Source organism: Festucalex cinctus, chromosome 17 (genome assembly GCF_051991245.1).
Source record: "Festucalex cinctus isolate MCC-2025b chromosome 17, RoL_Fcin_1.0, whole genome shotgun sequence".
Taxonomy (NCBI): domain Eukaryota; kingdom Metazoa; phylum Chordata; class Actinopteri; order Syngnathiformes; family Syngnathidae; genus Festucalex; species Festucalex cinctus.
This window is the reverse complement of record NC_135427.1, coordinates 11,332,615-11,351,271: the sequence shown is the minus strand read 5'-3', so window position 1 is coordinate 11,351,271 and position 18,657 is coordinate 11,332,615. Positions and strand designations below refer to the sequence as shown.

The 18,657-nt window shown below is 40.4% G+C and overlaps 2 protein-coding genes across 6 annotated transcripts; one reads left to right on the top strand and one right to left on the bottom strand.

The window, feature by feature from the left end:
* Nucleotides 1-39: 39 nt before the first annotated feature.
* nhlrc2 (NHL repeat containing 2) lies at nt 40-18,190 on the bottom strand. 3 transcript variants are annotated; one of them, XM_077502264.1, is made up of 14 exons: nt 18,137-18,190; nt 17,669-17,821; nt 12,976-13,096; nt 12,169-12,321; nt 10,409-10,458; nt 8,747-9,152; nt 7,675-7,796; nt 7,445-7,574; nt 5,502-5,595; nt 5,144-5,375; nt 3,759-3,881; nt 3,384-3,593; nt 3,096-3,309; nt 40-1,746 (listed from the first exon to the last, which is right to left on the bottom strand). In XM_077502264.1, the coding sequence occupies exons 3-14, from the start codon at nt 13,049-13,051 to the stop codon at nt 1,490-1,492; spliced, it is 2,067 nt and encodes a 688-aa protein (XP_077358390.1). In that variant the 5' UTR covers nt 13,052-13,096; nt 17,669-17,821; nt 18,137-18,190; the 3' UTR covers nt 40-1,489. The 3 variants fall into 3 exon arrangements, with proteins under 3 accessions (XP_077358390.1, XP_077358389.1, XP_077358391.1); XM_077502263.1 differs by lacking the exons at nt 17,669-17,821; nt 18,137-18,190 and having other exon boundaries at nt 12,976-13,179; XM_077502265.1 differs by lacking the exons at nt 12,976-13,096; nt 17,669-17,821; nt 18,137-18,190 and having other exon boundaries at nt 12,138-12,295.
* Nucleotides 13,522-18,025, top strand: dclre1a (DNA cross-link repair 1A (PSO2 homolog, S. cerevisiae)). 3 transcript variants are annotated; one of them, XM_077502262.1, is made up of 10 exons: nt 13,530-13,592; nt 13,768-14,116; nt 14,309-15,226; nt 15,295-15,428; nt 15,513-15,631; nt 16,752-16,895; nt 16,959-17,104; nt 17,190-17,344; nt 17,421-17,562; nt 17,682-18,025. In XM_077502262.1, the coding sequence occupies exons 2-10, from the start codon at nt 14,035-14,037 to the stop codon at nt 17,843-17,845; spliced, it is 2,004 nt and encodes a 667-aa protein (XP_077358388.1). In that variant the 5' UTR covers nt 13,530-13,592; nt 13,768-14,034; the 3' UTR covers nt 17,846-18,025. The 3 variants fall into 3 exon arrangements, with proteins under 3 accessions (XP_077358386.1, XP_077358388.1, XP_077358387.1); XM_077502261.1 differs by having other exon boundaries at nt 13,549-13,555; XM_077502260.1 differs by having other exon boundaries at nt 13,522-14,116.
* Nucleotides 18,191-18,657: the final 467 nt, after the last annotated feature.

Genomic DNA, 18,657 nt, shown 5'->3' with positions numbered 1-18,657 from the left:
AGACCCCACCCTGGTCCCCAACAAGAAACAAACAAAAGCTTATTGTGAAAACTGGATACAAAATACTTTATTTGTTCTTTATGTTCCATCTTTAAAGTGCAGCTTTCAGATGTAGACTTCTTGGCAAAGGTAACACAAAAAAAACATCTAAATTAAATGAATTTTAACAGAAAAGTCTTATTGCTTTTTAAAAGATTATTGTTAACTGTTTTTCAAGGCACTTTAGGGCCAGATGGCGTAAACGCGCTACCAGTGTCTTGTGACATTTTTGTTTCCTTTGCTGTTTTTTGTTATTGTTGTTACTATTATTATTTTTAGAAGTTCATTAATTTCTGCTCTTCGACATTAGCAACATTTCACGCATGATTAGCAAACTTTGAAGCTCAGTAAACTTTGAAAATTGACGTTAGCTATGGTGCTGACAAGAGAACAGTCGGTTTGTACAAAATTCCAAACAGTAATGTTTGCTCTAATGCTAACACTTGGTAGTTGGTTTGTACACGGTAACTTTAACTGGTTTGTTCTCACTTCTTAACAGATGTTTTAGTGCTGATGATAACTAGCAACAACTTTCTACACAACCTTGAACAGTAACATTAGCTAGCCTCTGCGTGCTAACCTCAGAGTTTGATGACGTTCGGTCTGATGCTAATGCTAACTAGCACACATTTGTACTCATTTCTGGACACTCATTAGCTCTGACATCAACTAAAAAAAATATTTAATGGAAAGATAATTCTGAACAGTAATGTTAGCTTTGATGCTAACACTAACAAAACAGATCCAAGTCTCTATTAGAAGCCAGTGTGGCGTAAACATGATTTTTTTAAAGTTGTTTTTCCAGTCCAATTTTGACATGTTTTTTTTTCCATTTTCATTTCACTTAATGTCGAGACAACAAGACAAGACACGTCTCGTCCTTGCATAAATAAAAACCTGGCGTTCATATTTCAAGCTGCAGCGCTTGTTCAAGGAGCGTTAGCGCTTTGATTTGTAACAATCAACGTCCATTACGGCTGTGATGTAATGGAGTGCTTTTAGAGTGGTCTCTCCAGCTTATGAAAATCAGGTTTAGAAGAGGCCCACTCTTACCCAAATGGACTACACGGTCAGAAATGATCTTCAGCTCATCCATCATGAGCCCAAACGGACATTTTGGTTTTGAAGCGACATGGAAAAAGGAGTTCAAAACATTCAAAGCCAGTGCCTCACTTCTTTAAATATATCTTAAACCAGTAATGTGCAAAAATCTGAGGTCACCTTTAGTTGTGTTGTTTTAGTAATGCCAAGAACCAAAATGTTTGCAATGCATTGCATATATAAATATACTGTATTAATTAATCATTAATTTTTTCCATTGTCTATTGTAGAAAATGGTAAACTTCAAATGATTATTCCTTTTGTCTTAACATTAATAGCATTTTAGTTAGTCAGTTATTTATTTTAGCACTTGTCTAGTTAATTTATGGCTTTCAAAAAAAAAATCTTTTTAGAGCGAATGTGTCAATTTCACAGTGACCTCCCCCGTGGCAGGAACGTCACTTAGCTGGAGAGGTTGGTAGAAGGCCGCCGCTCTCATGGTGCAGGCCGCCTCCGCCGCCGTGCAGAAGTACAGCCAGACGCCGAGCGTGAGGCCCGCGCGCAGGTTCTTCAGAACCTCCGGAAGTTTGGCGGCGACGTGCAACGGCTTTGACAGATCTTTGATGGCGCCGGTGACCACCTGCGCATCTAGTAGCCATTCGTCACCTATTGGGGCGGGCCGAAAAAAAAAAGGGTTAGATGTAGCTACATTATATGAAGTGCACTTGGCTAATTTCCGCAAACAAAACAACAAAGAATCTGACTGGTTTCACTGAATCAGGACGTGACGTTGCAAAGTGCGAGGCAAACGCGGGTGAGGGAGCGCTAATTCTTCCGCTGATTAATGACGCCGATTCTTAGCACGGCATTCCCAAGAGGGCTGCGACTAAAAAAGCCACCATTTAGTCCTGGCATGCACTCCGAAACGCGTCCTGAAATTCACGCTTGTGGGTTGATCGGATCAGCTTAAGACTGGACCGACTCGGGGATCATGTATCATAGCCTGGGCGCTAATTATGCGAAACGAGTCGCCGCGCTCTTATCGTGCTGAAAAAAAAAACGCATCGTGTTGATAATACCGCTCGGAATGATGGGAATAGCTCCAAACTTAATATGTGGCTCATCAATTTACAAATTTGATTGGCTGTCCTGAGGATAGTAGACTTAAATTAAAATCGATTCTGCACATCAAACATGAATCAGAAATCTTGACCATTAATACAATATTTGTTTTTTTTTATTTTTATAAATCTGGGAAGAAAAAATTGTGTGTAGAATTATAAGAAAAATGACTCTTAACCAAGGTTATTTTAATTAACAAAAACTAACAAAAAAATAAAATTAAATAAAAAAAAACTTTCTTTAACGAAATAAAATAAAAACAAATGCTTTTTAAAAATGGACTGAAACTACATTTTATGTTTAAAAAAATTATTAAAATTATAGGGAAAATGTCCTTTGTATTTAATTTAATGCACTAGCCTTTGGTGATGATATTAAATGTGAATTTAAGTACATTTATTTCGATATTAACCGGAATAAGGACGTCTGAAAGTGTGTCACACAGAAGCGACGTCATCTAGCAGCAGCCAATAGAAAAGCATCTTCAGATGACGTCGCTCCAAGGCAACAATGTTTTATGTGCTTGACTTTGAGCTCGAATGGCCCAAGATTGCCTGCTTTTTCATTTAACTCAGCCGAAATGCAACACTAGGTAAGAAATGCGTTACTTTTTTCACTTTACCATGGTGTTTTTTAAATATTGCGCACAAGTAATACACATAAGTAATACACAAAAAAAAAAGACTAACAAACTAAAACTAGGCATTTTTAAATTACTAAAACTAATCAAAACTAACAGAACCACTGTGAAAACTAATTAAGACTAAATTTAATAACAAAACAAAAAAAACTAACTAAAATGAAAATTCCAAAACTATAATAACTTAACTCTTTTTTTCTTTTTTTTTTTTTTTTTTTTTAAATCCTCACTGTCGGGGCAATATGGTTCTCACCTTCGGCCGAGAGGGCCCAGCAGCTCGGCGCCTCGTCGGTGAGTTTGGCACCTTCGGGAAGCGACAGCGTGAGCGACATGACCACGGTCTGTCCGGCACAAACCGCCACCGGCGGCATGTCTACCCTGACGGCCCCTCGAGGCATCTTGGGGGTTTTGGTGGGAGCCTTCGCTTTGGCAGGGGCCGAGTCTAGCGAGTCTGAGGAAATAACGAACTAGAGGAGGATATAAAATGTGAAAATCGACTATGTCGAGATGAAGCCGGGTGAAGCGTCGCAAAGCACCTTACCAGGGAGACTGTCTTCGACTGGAGGTCCAGCACTTTGACTTGGTGGTTGTTTGTGTCGGCTACATAGAGGAGCTTTCCGCCGGTGCCTACGCAGATTCCGCCGGGCTCGTTGAAGAGGGACATGACGAAATCAGGACCCACGGCGTCGCCGGCTTCTCCTGTGCCCGCCAGAGTGCTGCACTGTTTCGTCTTGGGGTCCACCACTTTAATCTGGGCACATATGTTTATTATAACATTAAATGGCATGCCACTTCTGTTCCTGATCTCTTTTTATGGCACAATATATTGAAAGTGCAACCTCAAAAGCATATCCAGGCTCGCCGCTTAACTCTAACCATGTCGACGGCAGAAAAAATAAAAAATAAAAATTCTCACCTTGTGATTGTAGGAGTCGGCCACGTAGAGCAACTTTTGCTGCGGGGACCACGCCACGCCGAGGGGATGCTGCAGCTTAGCATCCACGCCCTTCCCGTCCACATCCCCGAAAGCAAAAAGGTTCTGGTTCAAATGTGGAAAAAGTGCATCAGGTGACAAAATATGATCATATTCCTGTTAAAAAAAAACCCATTATTATTCATTGAAGTCATTCACTGCAAAATGATTATCAAATGAGTCATTTTAAGACTAAGACAGGTAAAATATTTGATTCCCAACAACTGGGCCTCATGTGCCACCGCCAGAAATTACAAGTATATAATTTCATTTAATTGCTACAAAAATGATTATTTATTTACTACAAATACTGCTTCTTTGATCATCTAAGCCCACCTAGTTAGTGGCATTTGATGGCGGAACGTACAATTAAGCAAGCCAAACGTTTCCCTTGGAGGACATAAATCTGTTGAGTAAATTTAGATTATTTCATATGACATAATAAAATGCTTAAAACAGCACATTAAAACAAAAGGAAAAAAGAAGCCATTCACTGCACGTCACAATTCTACAATAATTCAACAAACAGGCTTGTCACCAGCACACAAACTAGCACAAAGCGCCACAGTTTGCTTGACGGATGCAAAGTGATCGTTTTCCAATCATGGCTCTCCAATTCGCAGAAGTGTCGTATTAAGGGGCTAAATTAAGAGCTCAAACGAAAGCTCAAAAGTGGTGAAAGAACAGAGAAGACAGTGTTAACAATGTCAATTAGATAACACGGTTCTCTAAAGGCTTGATATCATTACATAACTCGAGACGATGGCAATTTCTGTCGAAAATGTGTGTGCATGGAGGACCAAAACTGCCAAAATTCATATTAAATAAATAACTAAATAAATAAATACATGACTAAAAGTGAATATAAAAATGGATATAAAAATATCATTCAAAAATTATATTTAAAAAAATATATAAATGGAAATAAATCCATTTTTATTTTCACTTTGAGTAATTTAGTCATTTGTCTATTTAGTCATTTATTTATCTATTTATTTAGTTATTTATTTATTTAGTCATTTATTTAGATAAATAGATAAATAAATGACTAAAATAGATAAATGACTAAATAGATAAATGACAAAGTGAAAAATAAAAATGGATTTATTTCCATTTATATTTATTTTATTTGGATAGAATTTTTGAATGATATTTTTTATATTCATTTTTATTTTCAATTTAGTCATTTATTTAGTCATTTATTTATTTTGAATTTTGGCAGTTTTGGTCCTCCATACGCATGAACTGAACTAACGTAATTGTTGAAACTTAAAACACGAGACTTGGAAGTTGAGTTCAGCAAACACACCGAGTAACCTTTCACCCACCATGGGGTCTCTCTCGCCGCCGACCAGCAGCTTGACGGCGCCGTCCGTCAACGCCAGCGTGCGCACGGTGCTGCTTTCGCTGTCGGCCACGAAAAGGCAGCGCCACGGTTCCTCGGGGGCGGCGGCCAAGCCCGAGGGCTGGGCGAAGGCGGCCTTGTGCGGGTAGGCATTGTTGCGGTTCTCCTCGTTGCCGCTGCCGGCCCATCGCACGCACGTGCCGGCCTTGGACTGGCTGTCAACGTGATCATGTTGTTATGCGCCGCGGGGATTTTTGTTTTGGACTATTCTGCACAACAGTTTATGAAAAGCCATTTTGTGTTTGGAGTGCACCAAGGATGCAGTTGTTCGTCTGTCTCACCTTCCTTTAGGCAGTTTCCCATCTGCTAGGAACAAAGCCCAAATCTGGTGGGTTCCCGCCATGGCCACCCACAGCACGTTGTCCTCGACACCGCCTACACACAAACATCCAGGACGTGACTGTCACTAAGTCTGGCTGTCCACCAAAAACACCCAATGGCAATTAGAAGTTGTGCAACTTCGTTAACTCATTCACTCGCAGCCATTTTCAGTGAAGCAACCCCCTTCGCTCCCAGCTGTTTTACTGGATTTTGACTGATTTTGCCACACCCATAGAATTTTGCGTTCTATTGCGATAAAAACATGGAACCTACCAAAAGAAAGATTAGTCTCTTCTTTCATCAGAAAAAAAAGATATTTTTCTATCTGTTTCCGTCTTGCAGCAATTAGCATTAGAATATAGCTAAATTTTACCATTACAGTCTTCCCTCGCTATAACGCGGTTCACTTTTCGCAGTCTCGCTGTATCGCGGATTTTTTTTTAAGTGAAATTTTTCATATTTTTTTGCAGTAATATACCCATTTTATAAAATGTATGAAGTTTTGAACATTATCAAAGTTTGAACCAGAGAGAAATGTGAGAACATGTAAATGCCTCAATGAGCAAAGTGTCTGAATTGTGTGGTAGGGGATTTTAGAGCCTTAAAACATTTATAGGAATTGTAAAACATTAAGCTAACTACTTCGCGGATTTCATTTATTGTGGGTATTTTTTGGAACCTAACCCCAGCGAAAAACGAGGGAACACTGTAATCACAAATCTGTGTTAAACTGTGGGGAAATCGGCCCGTTTTAACATGGCCCTGGTTGATCTCTTATACTCTTCTGCCACCTGCTGGCCGTTTTTGTAATAACTACCATTACTTCATCCGTTCTCCACAGTGGAGAGACTGCATCAAAACCTTCTGTACGCTCTAGCCTAATTAAAAAAATACAAAACAAAACAAAAAAACGTATAAATACGTCTTTGGGACACTTAAAACATTTAAAATAGAACGTATTTATGCGTTTTTGGGAGCAAATGAGTTAAAAAAAACATGTATGCATATTTTGTAACAGAATCATTACTATTTAATAGGGATGGGCAAGTACCAATACCTGGCCTTATTTCGAGGTATCGGTACTCACGACGTCGGCCCTTTTACCACCAATAACTAGAAATTAGAAGAATACAAAATTGAAATTTTATGCAAATTTTATGAAAAATGCTATACTGGGTTTATAGGTCATTCTTTAAAATGATCTGTCTGTGTATTTTTTGGTGCAATTTTTTGTATTCAAAGTACGAGCAGTATCAGTATCGTTGAGTACTAGAACAGGTATCGGTCTGGGGAAAACTAAATAAATAAATAAAGTGTTATCGAATGTATTATTACCAGTATGTATATGTATGTATATTTATTTATGTAGTGTCTTCTAAAGCTATAGATTTGTGTGCACCATTGTTGTAATCTGATTTATGATTTACTGACTTTTGTTTAGTGAATGCTTAAAAGTGTTTAAAGAAATGGACTTTCATATTAAACTACAGGTTCATTTAAATAGAATAAATAATAGATAAAAAAATTTATGCATAATAAATCTGACAATGTACAGCTTAATTGATTTATTGCTCGCGTTTGTTATAAAATACATGGGAAGAAGACCTCGAAAAAATAATCAGACATTAAATTGGGAAAAGGAATTGCAATTTGGAGAGAAGCAGCCAACCAGGAAGTGACATTGTGGTGTCTTCCGAATGGAAGTGGGTCAATATGCGGTTCTGAGGTAATATCCAGTAGCCCATCTGCTCTAGTTTGACCTACAAGGCTGCCCCATATTAAAGACGGAGCTCACGTAAGTCCCTCCGGATTACTGCTGTGGCTTGCCAGTGGGAACAGGCCCCGAAGTTCGAGGCAATTACGTTTTGAGAGCCGCCACACCAATTTGGCCTGGAACACTCACCGGCTGAGCCAAGTGCAACATCCCAGGGAGAGCTGATTGGCTGCTGATTTCCCATCGCACCGCCAGCTTTATCCGTACCTTGGACGCCGAGGCCGGCCAGTGTGCTCACCCGCCCTTCCGACAGGTCGATCTGCATTGACGGACACATGAGCAGGAAGCACAAAACCAGCTGACATCAATAGAGAAAGAGAGCGAGAGATAGGCTTCATTGTTCATTGTCCGTGTTTGACCTTTCGGATCAAGTGGTTCTCCGTGTCGGCCACGTAGACCACGTCGCCCTTCATGGCAACACCCTGAGGGGAGTTGAAGGTGGCTTCAGATAAGGAGCCGTCTCGCCTTCCACTTTCAGGCCCTGTACCCACCAAAAAATTTGTCTCATAATATACCAAAAAACTTAATTAACCAATAATTTGATAATAAAAAAAAAAAAAAAACATTTAAATTTTATCAACCAATTTTGATGTTATTGTAAGGAGTTTGAAATATAAACATTAAATTAAACATAAAATTAAATAACACATATATGCATTTAAAACATTGCAATAGAATGCAAATTAATTCTAAATGTATTAATTCAATTTTTATTATTAACCATTAATATATTAAAAAAACAAATTCCAAAACCATGTCAGCTTTGGCGTTGTACCGTATGAATGAATTATTAATATTCTATCATTATAACTAACCACTCATTTATTAAAACACATTTTATTGCATACAATAAATCCATTAACGATTTATTTAATGAGAAAAAATGAATCAAGAAATAACAGATTTTCATGAATCAATTTTTGGTTAATGGGCTAAAATGTGAACAAATGTTACGGGACTCTTGAGAATGTAAAAGCTCGGTGAACCCGAATAAAGCACGGCGTGGGCCGTGTGCGAGTTAATGTCTGTATTAACTCTACTCAGCGCCAAAAAGTAGCACTCGTCCAGCATGTATTTGAAGAGCCCAAAGAAAACACCAGCCGCCGAATGAGAACATCCGACAGAAATAAAAGTCCCACTGGGCATTTTTGTCCCCGTGATGGAGGTCGCTGCCAGTTCCCAGTGTGCGCATCGTCCTGGACGCTGCCAACTTGTGTGTTGGCCTGGGAACAGCCGTGGCGGCCATGCGGCTCCTCTGAGGCTTTTTGAAGCCTGGGAATGATCTAAAAATATCCAAAAGTCCGTTTTTTTTTGTTTTTGGTTTTTCAGGGTGTTAAAAGGTGGCACTTAGAGCCAAGCAAAACCGCATTACATTTAAGTTTGAATTTGGATAAATGTGTCAAAACCAGGAAGGAAATACGGTTATGTTACCTCCGATGACGTGTAACACCCAACAAGTAGAGGACACCACCAGAATCCGGTGATGACCCGTGTCGGCGATGGCCAGCCTGTCGCTGGCGTGGTCCATGCAGATCTTCCCGGGAAAAGAGAGGATGCTGGGAGGCAGGGAGTCCCGGTAGAGCTTGACACCCACCGGGTGGGCCCGCAGCATCTCCTTCTCCCGGTAATAACGGAGGCTGACGTCGGCAAAAAGCGTCAGCCTGTCACGATGGCCCTCGCCCACCAATGAGAAGAGCAGATTACCCCGCGGGCCCACCAGCACCAACGTGGGCCAGCAGGAGACCTCCAGCTGGTGCCAGAGAGACGCCTCGCCGTCGTTCACAACCGGGTGACGGATGTCGTAGCGGAGCACGGCGCTGCGGACGTTGTCCAGAACCTTGGAAGGATACACAATAGTAGTTTTGAAATATAATTTTTGCGACTGCGATTCAATATTCGATTATTTTTTCAAGGTTCTCTTCCTATGTTGGGCTGCTCGATTATGGAAAAAAAATCATAAATCATAATCTCAATTATTTTGTCAAGAAGTGAAATCACGATTATTTTTTTGGTTCAAAAGAAAATTAAAAAATATTAAGACCAATTTAAAAAAAAATAGAAACCCTATAATTATGTAAGTTCCTTTTGGACCAAACAGAATTTATAATAATATGTATTTGTAATATTTATTTATTTATGTTGGCAAAAACTTGGAAATTGAAGTGCAGCATGTACACTGTGCAGTAGGATGATCATTTATTTTTTGGTACAAAACAAGAAAATGTTTAAATGTAAAAAAACAAATAAAAAATATTAAGACAAATAAAATCCTTTAAAACACTAATTATGCAAGTTCCTTTTGGATCAAACAATTTCTTAAAATAATTATTTAAAAATTTAAAAAGGTGCAACTGTGTACATTTAACTCATTTGCTCCCAAAAACGTATAAATATGTTCTATTTTAAATATTACCAGTGTCCCACAGACGTATTTATACTTTTTTTTTTTTTTTTTTTTTGCTAGAGCATACAGAAGGCTTTGATGCAGCCTCTGAACTGGAGAACGGTTAAAGCAATGGTAGTTATTACAAAAACAGCCAGCAGGTGGCAGTAGAGTATCAGTGATCCACCAGGGCCATGTTGCAACAAGCTGTTTTCCCCCACAGTTTTAAACAGATTTGTGAATAAAGATAAACTTAGCTATATTCTATTGCTAATTGCTGCAAAACTGAAACAGATAGAAATATTCTTTTTCCTTATGAAAGAGGAGACTAATCTTTCTTTTAGTAGGTTTCAAGTTTTTATTGCAATATTACACAATATTCTGTGGGCCTTGCAAAATCAGTCAAAATCCAGTAAAACAGCGAAGGGGATTGCTTCAGTGAAAATGGCTGGGAGTAAATGAGTTAAACAACTCAAAGGTCAGTATGAATAATCTTTTTTTTATGATTATGTTGATTTTGTAATTATGGAGTGTAATAATTGAAATTGTAATTGAATTTCGATTAATTGCACAGCCCTATTTCAATGTATTTTATATTTTTTTAAACATTTAATGTGCCCTCAGATTTTACCCTGGTTCTCACCCAAAGTCTGCAGCGCTATTAAAACAACAAGATTAAAATAGATACAAATATGTATATATTGACTTACCTTTTCATTGGGAAATTTGGCCGAATGTACGCCAACAATAACCAGCCCATCTGAGATGAAATAAAAGGAAAAAAAAAAAAGGCAATGTTGTTAAAACTTACATCATTCGAAATGTGTTAAAAGCTTTCGAGTAGGTTTATTTTTGTTTGCAAAAGAACCACAATGAATGATTTGGATCTAATCCTTCCGGTTTTCGACTCGACAACAAATTGTGTAAGCATGAAGAAGAACAAGTTTTGCTTTCATGTTCTCAATGGCCCCAAAGCGCTTAATGAAACAACGTAGGTTGTTGTCAAAGAAAGCATCGTACTCCCGGTTACTAATTCCGCCAAACAATTTCCTTGGAATCAGCTGATTGTTCCGATGTTACGCAATTTAATTGCCGTCAAAAACAACATGTTTCTCAGCATCGTGTTCAGCCCAGCGCGCTCCTTTTGAGCAAGAGGAGCCTTAGCCAGCAGATTTCTTGATAGAGCGGAAGTTTATCTTGCCAAACAGTTTTACCGCCATTGACATTTAATTGGTTTGTTGACTGTTGGTGCGCCAAATACATAGTTTTCTCCTACTATTAGACCACAATAGTCATAAGGCAAACAAAATATGAATCAAATTTGCCGTCGAAGTTGTCTCTCTTCATCCTTTGCCAAAAACATATTGTAATGATGACGGGCGAGCGGGGGTGCTTACTGTGGGAGTGACTGAAGTGGGAGGCTCCCACACCTCACGGAGCACAGCGGCAGACAGAATGTACCCGAAGCCGTGCCAAAGATAAGGTCTGTGTGATAGTGTGCTGGGTGTATGTCAGCGTGCGCGCGTGCGTGGTAGCCAATGTCCCGTTTGCCTGGCATCTGAATTTCAAGCTTGGATGTATTTTTAGGTATTCATCCACACGCTGCACAGATGACAACGGATGTGGCGGTGGCACAGTGTCACGTAGGGCGAAGTCGAGTTGATTAAATAAGACCAGGTGTCGTAATAATGGTCATGTGTAGAGCAACTGTACCATATTTTCCCCAAATAGGGGCATCCTCCCGAAAGAATGAAAAAAAATAATAAATGCCTCACTTACAATAAAAAGCTACTTTTTCAGGTGGTCGCAATTACCGTTACTATGGCATCCCGCGTCCAATCAAAAAATAACTTTTTTTTTTTTTTTAGGTTGCTGTAAATACATCAGTGAGAAAATACAGTTAATGCCTGACCTCAAATAACTCCCTTTCAGTGCATTATCCACTTTAAAAAAATTAACACCCTACCCCAATAAACACCTATGTTAAATTGATAACAACTACTAGTCCATATTCCCCTTGAAAAAGAAAATAAACACCCCACCTCAATAAATCTCTTTTACAGGTGGCTATAATTATCTTAATGAAGACATCCCAGGTATGTATGTAGTCCCTTTAAAAACATAAACAAGTCACCTCAAATAAACACCTACTTTTTCGTTTGGTTGATTTTACCTTTATTGTGATATCCCAAGTACAATGTCCACTTAAAAATTGCCTCACCTCAAATAAACACCTATTTTTTAAGGTACCGGTAGTTGATCCCTGATCTGTTATCCACTTGGATAAAATAACACCTCATCTCAATAGAACCTTTTTTTTTTTTAAGTTGCTGATTCACTAACATGTCAAACTACTTTTGAGAACTTACTCAGTCAGATTTTTATTTCTTATTTTTGCCTTAAGTATCAGTAGCTGGAATCAGCAGTCTCCGTGAGTACCTGATAAAATACTGTACAAACAGTAGAGAACCTTGGACTGAGTGCTTCTGCTCAAGATGGTGAAGGTCCGGCAGGATATGCATGCAGTTGATGCAGCAATAGGTAAAGAAGTCCAGCAGCACCACTTTCCCCGCCAGCTCCCTGCGGAAAGACAGCGGAGCCTCCGTGTTCAGCCATTCCAGACCTGCAGCCGATCACAAAAGAAGAAAATCGTCATTCATCATTATGCAGCCAACACATTGATCAAATGATTCCCACACAAACTGGTTTCTTCAGGTTATATGGTTGGCTCTAAATCACCATCCACTGGTGTGTAGAGGTATTGCAGCACTTGCACTAGGTCAACACATCTCTCATCTCATCTCTGACTTGCAATCTTTATTTTAAACCCTAATCCCGTCTTGAAATCTTAGAAATCGTTCAATTGAACCACAACACTATAAACCCCTCTTTAAAAAAAATAAAATAAAAAATAAAATAGAATAAAAAAAATAAATACATTAAAAAAAAACTTGCTTGACACTACTATAAGTAAAGAGTTCATCCCCGTCTCAGATGCAGAACTGAGGGAAGGAGCTTCCTTTTGTTTGTCTAATTATTGCATTAGTCCACTGTATAGTTTCAGCCTACTATTATGTATGCTGAATTTCAACTAGAGCGATATCTGATATAAGCAAGGGCTAAAATGCATTCATGTGCATCTCCACAGGAGACAAACGATTTCATTCAGGAATCCCGAAAGCGAAGCGACGTTCATGTCCCGTCTTGTAAATTGTTTACTGATGTAGCACCGCGAGCTAACCCAAACACTGGAGAGTGTGCCAATTTTAAGTCTTACCGTTTTCAAAGTCGGGCATCTTGAGTTCTTCCTTCTCGTCCATGTCTTTCAGATACTCATAGACGAGAGCTTCCATCGACTCTTGTGTCGTGGCGTCATTTAAAACGCCGTCGAGCACACTCTGAAGAGGAAATAGAGTTGACAAGCTGCACCCAGAAGCCATGTTTGAAACTTCAGCTTCAGCGAGCCCTGCTGGTGCTGGGTAAACTCGTCATATAGATTCGCACAGGTACTTTCGTCAAAATATGATAGACGGAAATACAGTAAATAAAATGTAAAACATGATTACATGGGTGTGTTTTATCAAATTAAAGTAAAAAATAATGTGTTGCTCTTTTATTTGGACATACTGTAGACCGTTATGTAGTTTTACGCGGCTGCTTTTGACAAATGTTTGACCAATTTAAATACACTTTTTTTTTTTATTATTTAAATGATTGCTTAGATGTTTTAAACACCATATTAGAATAAAATAATGTTTTTCTGTCCTGTTTGGATAGTCTTATTTTCTCCACCCTGTCCGAAAGTGCTGCTGCGTTTCATATAATACATTTACTTAATTCAACCTGGCACTATGGCGGTAAGTGCCTAACGTCAACCTGATTCAAATTTCTACGGTAAATGATCAATTTATTTTTATACCTCACAGTTGTTTACAATAGTTGTTTTTTATATTACCCTCAGCTGAATCGTAATGATAATAGACGTTAATTATCTTGTTATTACGAGGGCTTTGGGCATGTCCTGTTGTGTTGTGTGAAGGCTTCACTTTTGCCCCAAATGTCCCAGAAGACCGACTCTGAAAGCGACATTTGGGATTATAAACCACTTGTGAAGAAAAAGAAGAAACGCGAGTCATCGTCTGCTTGTGGAAATGCAGCTAGGAGAAGATGCACGACGGAGAGAAAATCATGTAACACCCAGGATAGTACAACCACTCCCGGTGACATACCTGCCAATGTAAACAATGGACCATGTAATCCCAGCTCGTCGTCACTTGCAAAGGAGGCACAACATGTTGACAGTGAAGCCAAGGAAGACTTTTGTCCCATTTGCCAAATGCCATTCTCTATTTTAGTGGTGCAGTCGCAAAGATGGCATGTTGCTGAATGTCTGGATATGCCAAGGGACACTTGCAAAGGTAAGAATGAATTTCATTGTGTCTGGCCATAGTCTTGAAAAAAGATGCTATGTTGCTATTTTGTGGCATCTGAGTACACAGCTTTTTAGGCGGATCAATTCTGATGAATTTTCCACCAGTGCATTCAATGCAGCGTAGATTTCCCATGTCTGCTATCACAGCGGTGTTGTGTTTGTGTTGTCCATCTCATAGAATGTCCTGATGGTCCCCTGTGCTCGTCCTCCATTCCAAACCACTACAAGAAGTTCAACCACACGCAGTTAGCCCACGCTCGAGCCAACAGCCACGCTGCTCCGATTCACTCACAGGACAACGAGCGGCATACTCCTAACCATAATGCCTCCGGAGACCACGTCAACGCGGCGCTCTCACCGCCACCATCCCAAGTCACTAACGGCCTCCTGCTGCTGCGCTCACCCGGGCCGGAGGACATGAAGAAGAAGAAAGGCTGGTCTTCCAGTGGCCGGTCGTCTGTTACCTCCTCGCAGGGAAGTAGGACGGAGACGCCGGCGGAAAACCAAGCATCTCAGGACAGCGAGGATCTAATATCCTACTCGCCTCTTTCGGTGCTCCCCGCTGAGACAGACGCAGCTCATGAAGATGCATCTGAAGACGAAGACTCCATGGTTCTCTTCAGCGAAGACGAGCCCCTTCTGGATTTAGCGGATGACCTCGATGACACGAGTAACGTCTTGGCGACTGTTGGCGAAAACCTTAAATCCCCCCAGAGGATGGTTTTGGAACGCTTGAAGGAAAGTCTTCAAGCGTCACCTTTGGAGCCCTCTCAGTTAGGCACGACGCCACCTCGAAAGGGTCCCAGTGGGGCGAGTCTAGGTTCTGGACTCAAGCAGATGGACATCGGAGTGTTTTTCGGCCTCAAAGCGTTGAAGGTGGAGGAAAAAGTGGAGGCTTCTGGAACTGTGACCAGCGGTACTTCCTCCAAGAGGAACTGGAAGAGGAATGCGGCTGGAGATGCAGACCAAGCCGGGGAGGATGTTAGTGAAGGTGGCAACAAGGTGGAGGTGGGAAGGAGGAGAAAGAAATGGTGGAACAGAGATAACGATGGAGATGAACAACCACGGCGGTGTCCGTTTTATAAAAAGATTCCAGGTAAGTCACCATATTTTTCTACTTCCAGTCTGAATTTTAAACATCGTTTTTTAATGTAATTGTCTCAGGTACGACATTTGCCATTGACGCCTTTCGGTACGGCGCCATTGAAGGCATCACCGCTTACTTCCTGACACATTTCCACTCGGACCACTACGGAGGACTCACCAAGAACTCAACATTTCCCATCTACTGCAACAAAGTAAGCCTTGATGGGACTTTTTTTGGGGGGAAGGCAACTGAAGTGGCGGAGTTAGAGTGTCTGTAAAGTTGAAGTTGTTGTCAGATCACAGGCAACCTGGTGAAGAGCAAGTTGAAGGTGGCGGAGCAGCACGTGCACATCCTGCCCATGAACACCAGGGTGAGCGTGGATGGTGTGCAGGTCATCCTTCTCGACGCCAACCAGTACGTCATCGTGATTCTATTCTGCTCGGTCTTCTTTTGTCAACATAGCTTCTTCCTCTTCTACAACTTCTTTCGTCATGAGTTTTTTTTTTGCTTTCCAACATGAATTCTTCTTTCTTTACATCTTCGTTTGTAGAATGGCAACTTCCTCATGTTCTTCAATAGTTAAGAAACGCTTCTTTGTACACTTCTTAAATCAGCGTTGCTTCTGCATCTTTTGCTACATCTTCTACAGCATCACTTTTTCCTCTTTCACCAGCACAGCTTCTTAGTCCTCTATTTTCTGTTAGCATAGGTTCTTCCTCCTTGATTTTTGTCATTAGCGTAGTTTCTTCTTCCTTCTACTTTTTTGTCCGCAGTTTCTTCTTTTTCCATCATTTTCTTCTTCCTCTACTTTTTTTGTCAGCATTTTTTTCTTCTTTTTCATCATCATGGATTCTACTTCCTCTACTTTTTTTTCAGCATAGTTTCTTCTGTTTCAGCATCACTCTTCTTCCTCTACTTTTTCGCCAGCTGTTTCTTCTTCCTCTACTTTTTCGCCAGCAGTTTCTTCTTCCTGTACTTTTTTTTTTTTGTCAGCAGTTTCTTCTTTTTCATCATCATAGATTCTTCTTCCTCTACTTTTTTTTTTTTACCAGCAGTTTCTTCTTTCTCTACTTTTTTGTCAGTGGTTTCTTCTTCCTCTACTTTTTTTTTGTCAGCATAGTTTCTTCTTCCTCTGCTTTTTTTTTTTGTCATCATAGCTGTTTGAATTTCATCTTCCTTTGCCAGCATTACTTCTTTCTACCTCTTCTAGCTCTTCTTTTGACAATCGAATCTTCCTCTTCTACTTTTTTTTTTTTTTTTTAGCTAGCATGGTTTCTTCTTTTGCCAGCATCACTATTTCTTCCAATTCTATCAATTATTAGCCAGCAACACTTTTTTGCCTGCATGTCTTCTTCTTCCTCTGCTTCTTCTGCCAGCATATTTTTATTTTTTCCCCTTCATTTGGAGCATTGGATAAAACAGCCTAACATGCAATCAGCATCGTTTGGTTTTGCATGAAAAAACTTTAAGTGGGAACGGAGATTGTTTTAAAAAATTATGGCAATGCCCCGAAAGGCTCACTTGACTTTTTCAGTTGCCCAGGATCAGCGATGTTGCTGTTCTTCCTGCCCAATGGACAGACCGTCCTCCACACGGGTGACTTCCGAGCTGATCCCTCCATGGAGGACTACCCGGAGCTGCTGGGATGCAGGGTGCACACGCTCTACCTGGACACAACGTATGCAAAGCTCTTCTTGAAGCACATTGTCGAATTGGATTGCTGATCACATGGTCCTCATAGGTATTGCGGCCCCGAGTACACCTTCCCCAGACAACAGGAAGTGATTAACTTCGCCGCCAGCACCACCTTTGAGTCGGTGACACTGCAGCCTCGCACCCTCGTGGTGTGCGGATCCTACTCTGTTGGGAAGGAGAAGGTCTTCTTGGGTGAGCGTCTGGCATCGTTTTTATTGACATGTGGGCAGCCTCACAGGTGCAAAAAAATAGATGAAATCGTTTTCTCCTTTTGAAGCCTTGGCGGAGGTTTTGGGCTCCAAAGTGTGCATGTCCCGGGACAAATACAACACCATGTGCTGTCTGGAGTCGCAGGACATCAAGCGACATTTAACCACCGACTGGAAGGTGGCGCAGGTCCACGTGCTTCCCATGATGCAACTCAACGTCAGAGTAGGAGAACGCACATTAACACATTATTATTTAGTGGGTCTTCACAGCATTTAAGTTTTGAATTGTCTCTCCACAGAAGCTACAGGAGCATCTGGGGAGGTTTTCCAGCCAGTACGATCGTCTGGTGGCCTTCAAGCCCACCGGCTGGACCTTCAGCCAGCAGATGGCGTCAGTGGAAGATATTCAGCCTCTCGTCAGCGGCAACGTCTCCATCTATGGTCTGCTGACAATGGAGCTTCTACATTTTAGCCACTTCTTTGACCAGCAAATCTTCTTCTTGCACCGATTGTTTTGCAAGTACATCCTACTTTTGCATAATCTCACCTTTGATCTCCAGGAATTCCGTACAGCGAGCACAGCAGCTTCGTGGAGCTGAAGCGTTTCGTCCAGTGGTTGCGACCGCTCAAGATCATCCCCACGGTGAACAACGGCAGCTGGGCTGCCAGGAAAGCCATGGAGAAGCACTTTAGCGAGTGGCTGGGAGGAAAGTCAAGCATGTAAATAAATCACGTTACGACTTACACATCATAGCTTTTCATCATTGCTCATGACTGAAATGCAATAAGAAAACGAGTCAAAAAGCAAATCAGTGTCACGACGATACTATGCAGTTGTATTATGTTGCTGCAGTTTCTATTATTGTATTCATGAATTTCTCAAACAATAAATGTTTTAAACTTCCCCCTATGTTTGCTGTTATTTGAAAATGGTCTGTTGACATCTCCTTTTAAAACACATACATCCAGTATTAAACAAGATGTCACTATAACATGATAGATGTGAGTAGTTTACCTCTGCACTGAGCACTTTGTGTGCTTTGTTGCCTCAAAGATGCAATAGAATCAGCCATCCACATCCTCGCTGGAAAACAAATGATTTTAAGACTCCACAAATACAATTTCCCCAAAGGAAATCATTATCACTTCATTTCCTTCTGACACACTCAAAATGGGGGAAATGATTCATTAAACAGCAATTTGAAACAACATGAAAAGCTATAAACTGACACAATTCAGGTTTCTATTTCAGCAGCGTGAAAAAACAAGGGAAATGGGTGAACAATTTAAAAGAGTAAAAAGAGAAACAGTGGCAAAATATTACACATAATTTGTGTGGAATAAGGATAGAGAGAGCCCTGCCACGAACAGCTAAAATATGCAAAAAAAATGACACTCACCCTAAAAATGTTAATTGCCTCATTGCTCCAACTTATCACTCAAAGGGTAATTAAAAGGATTTATCATAGACCACACCTAATGAAAGGTGCAACTAGGGGGCAGTATAATAGACATGTGGATGTGTAATTCTGTTTT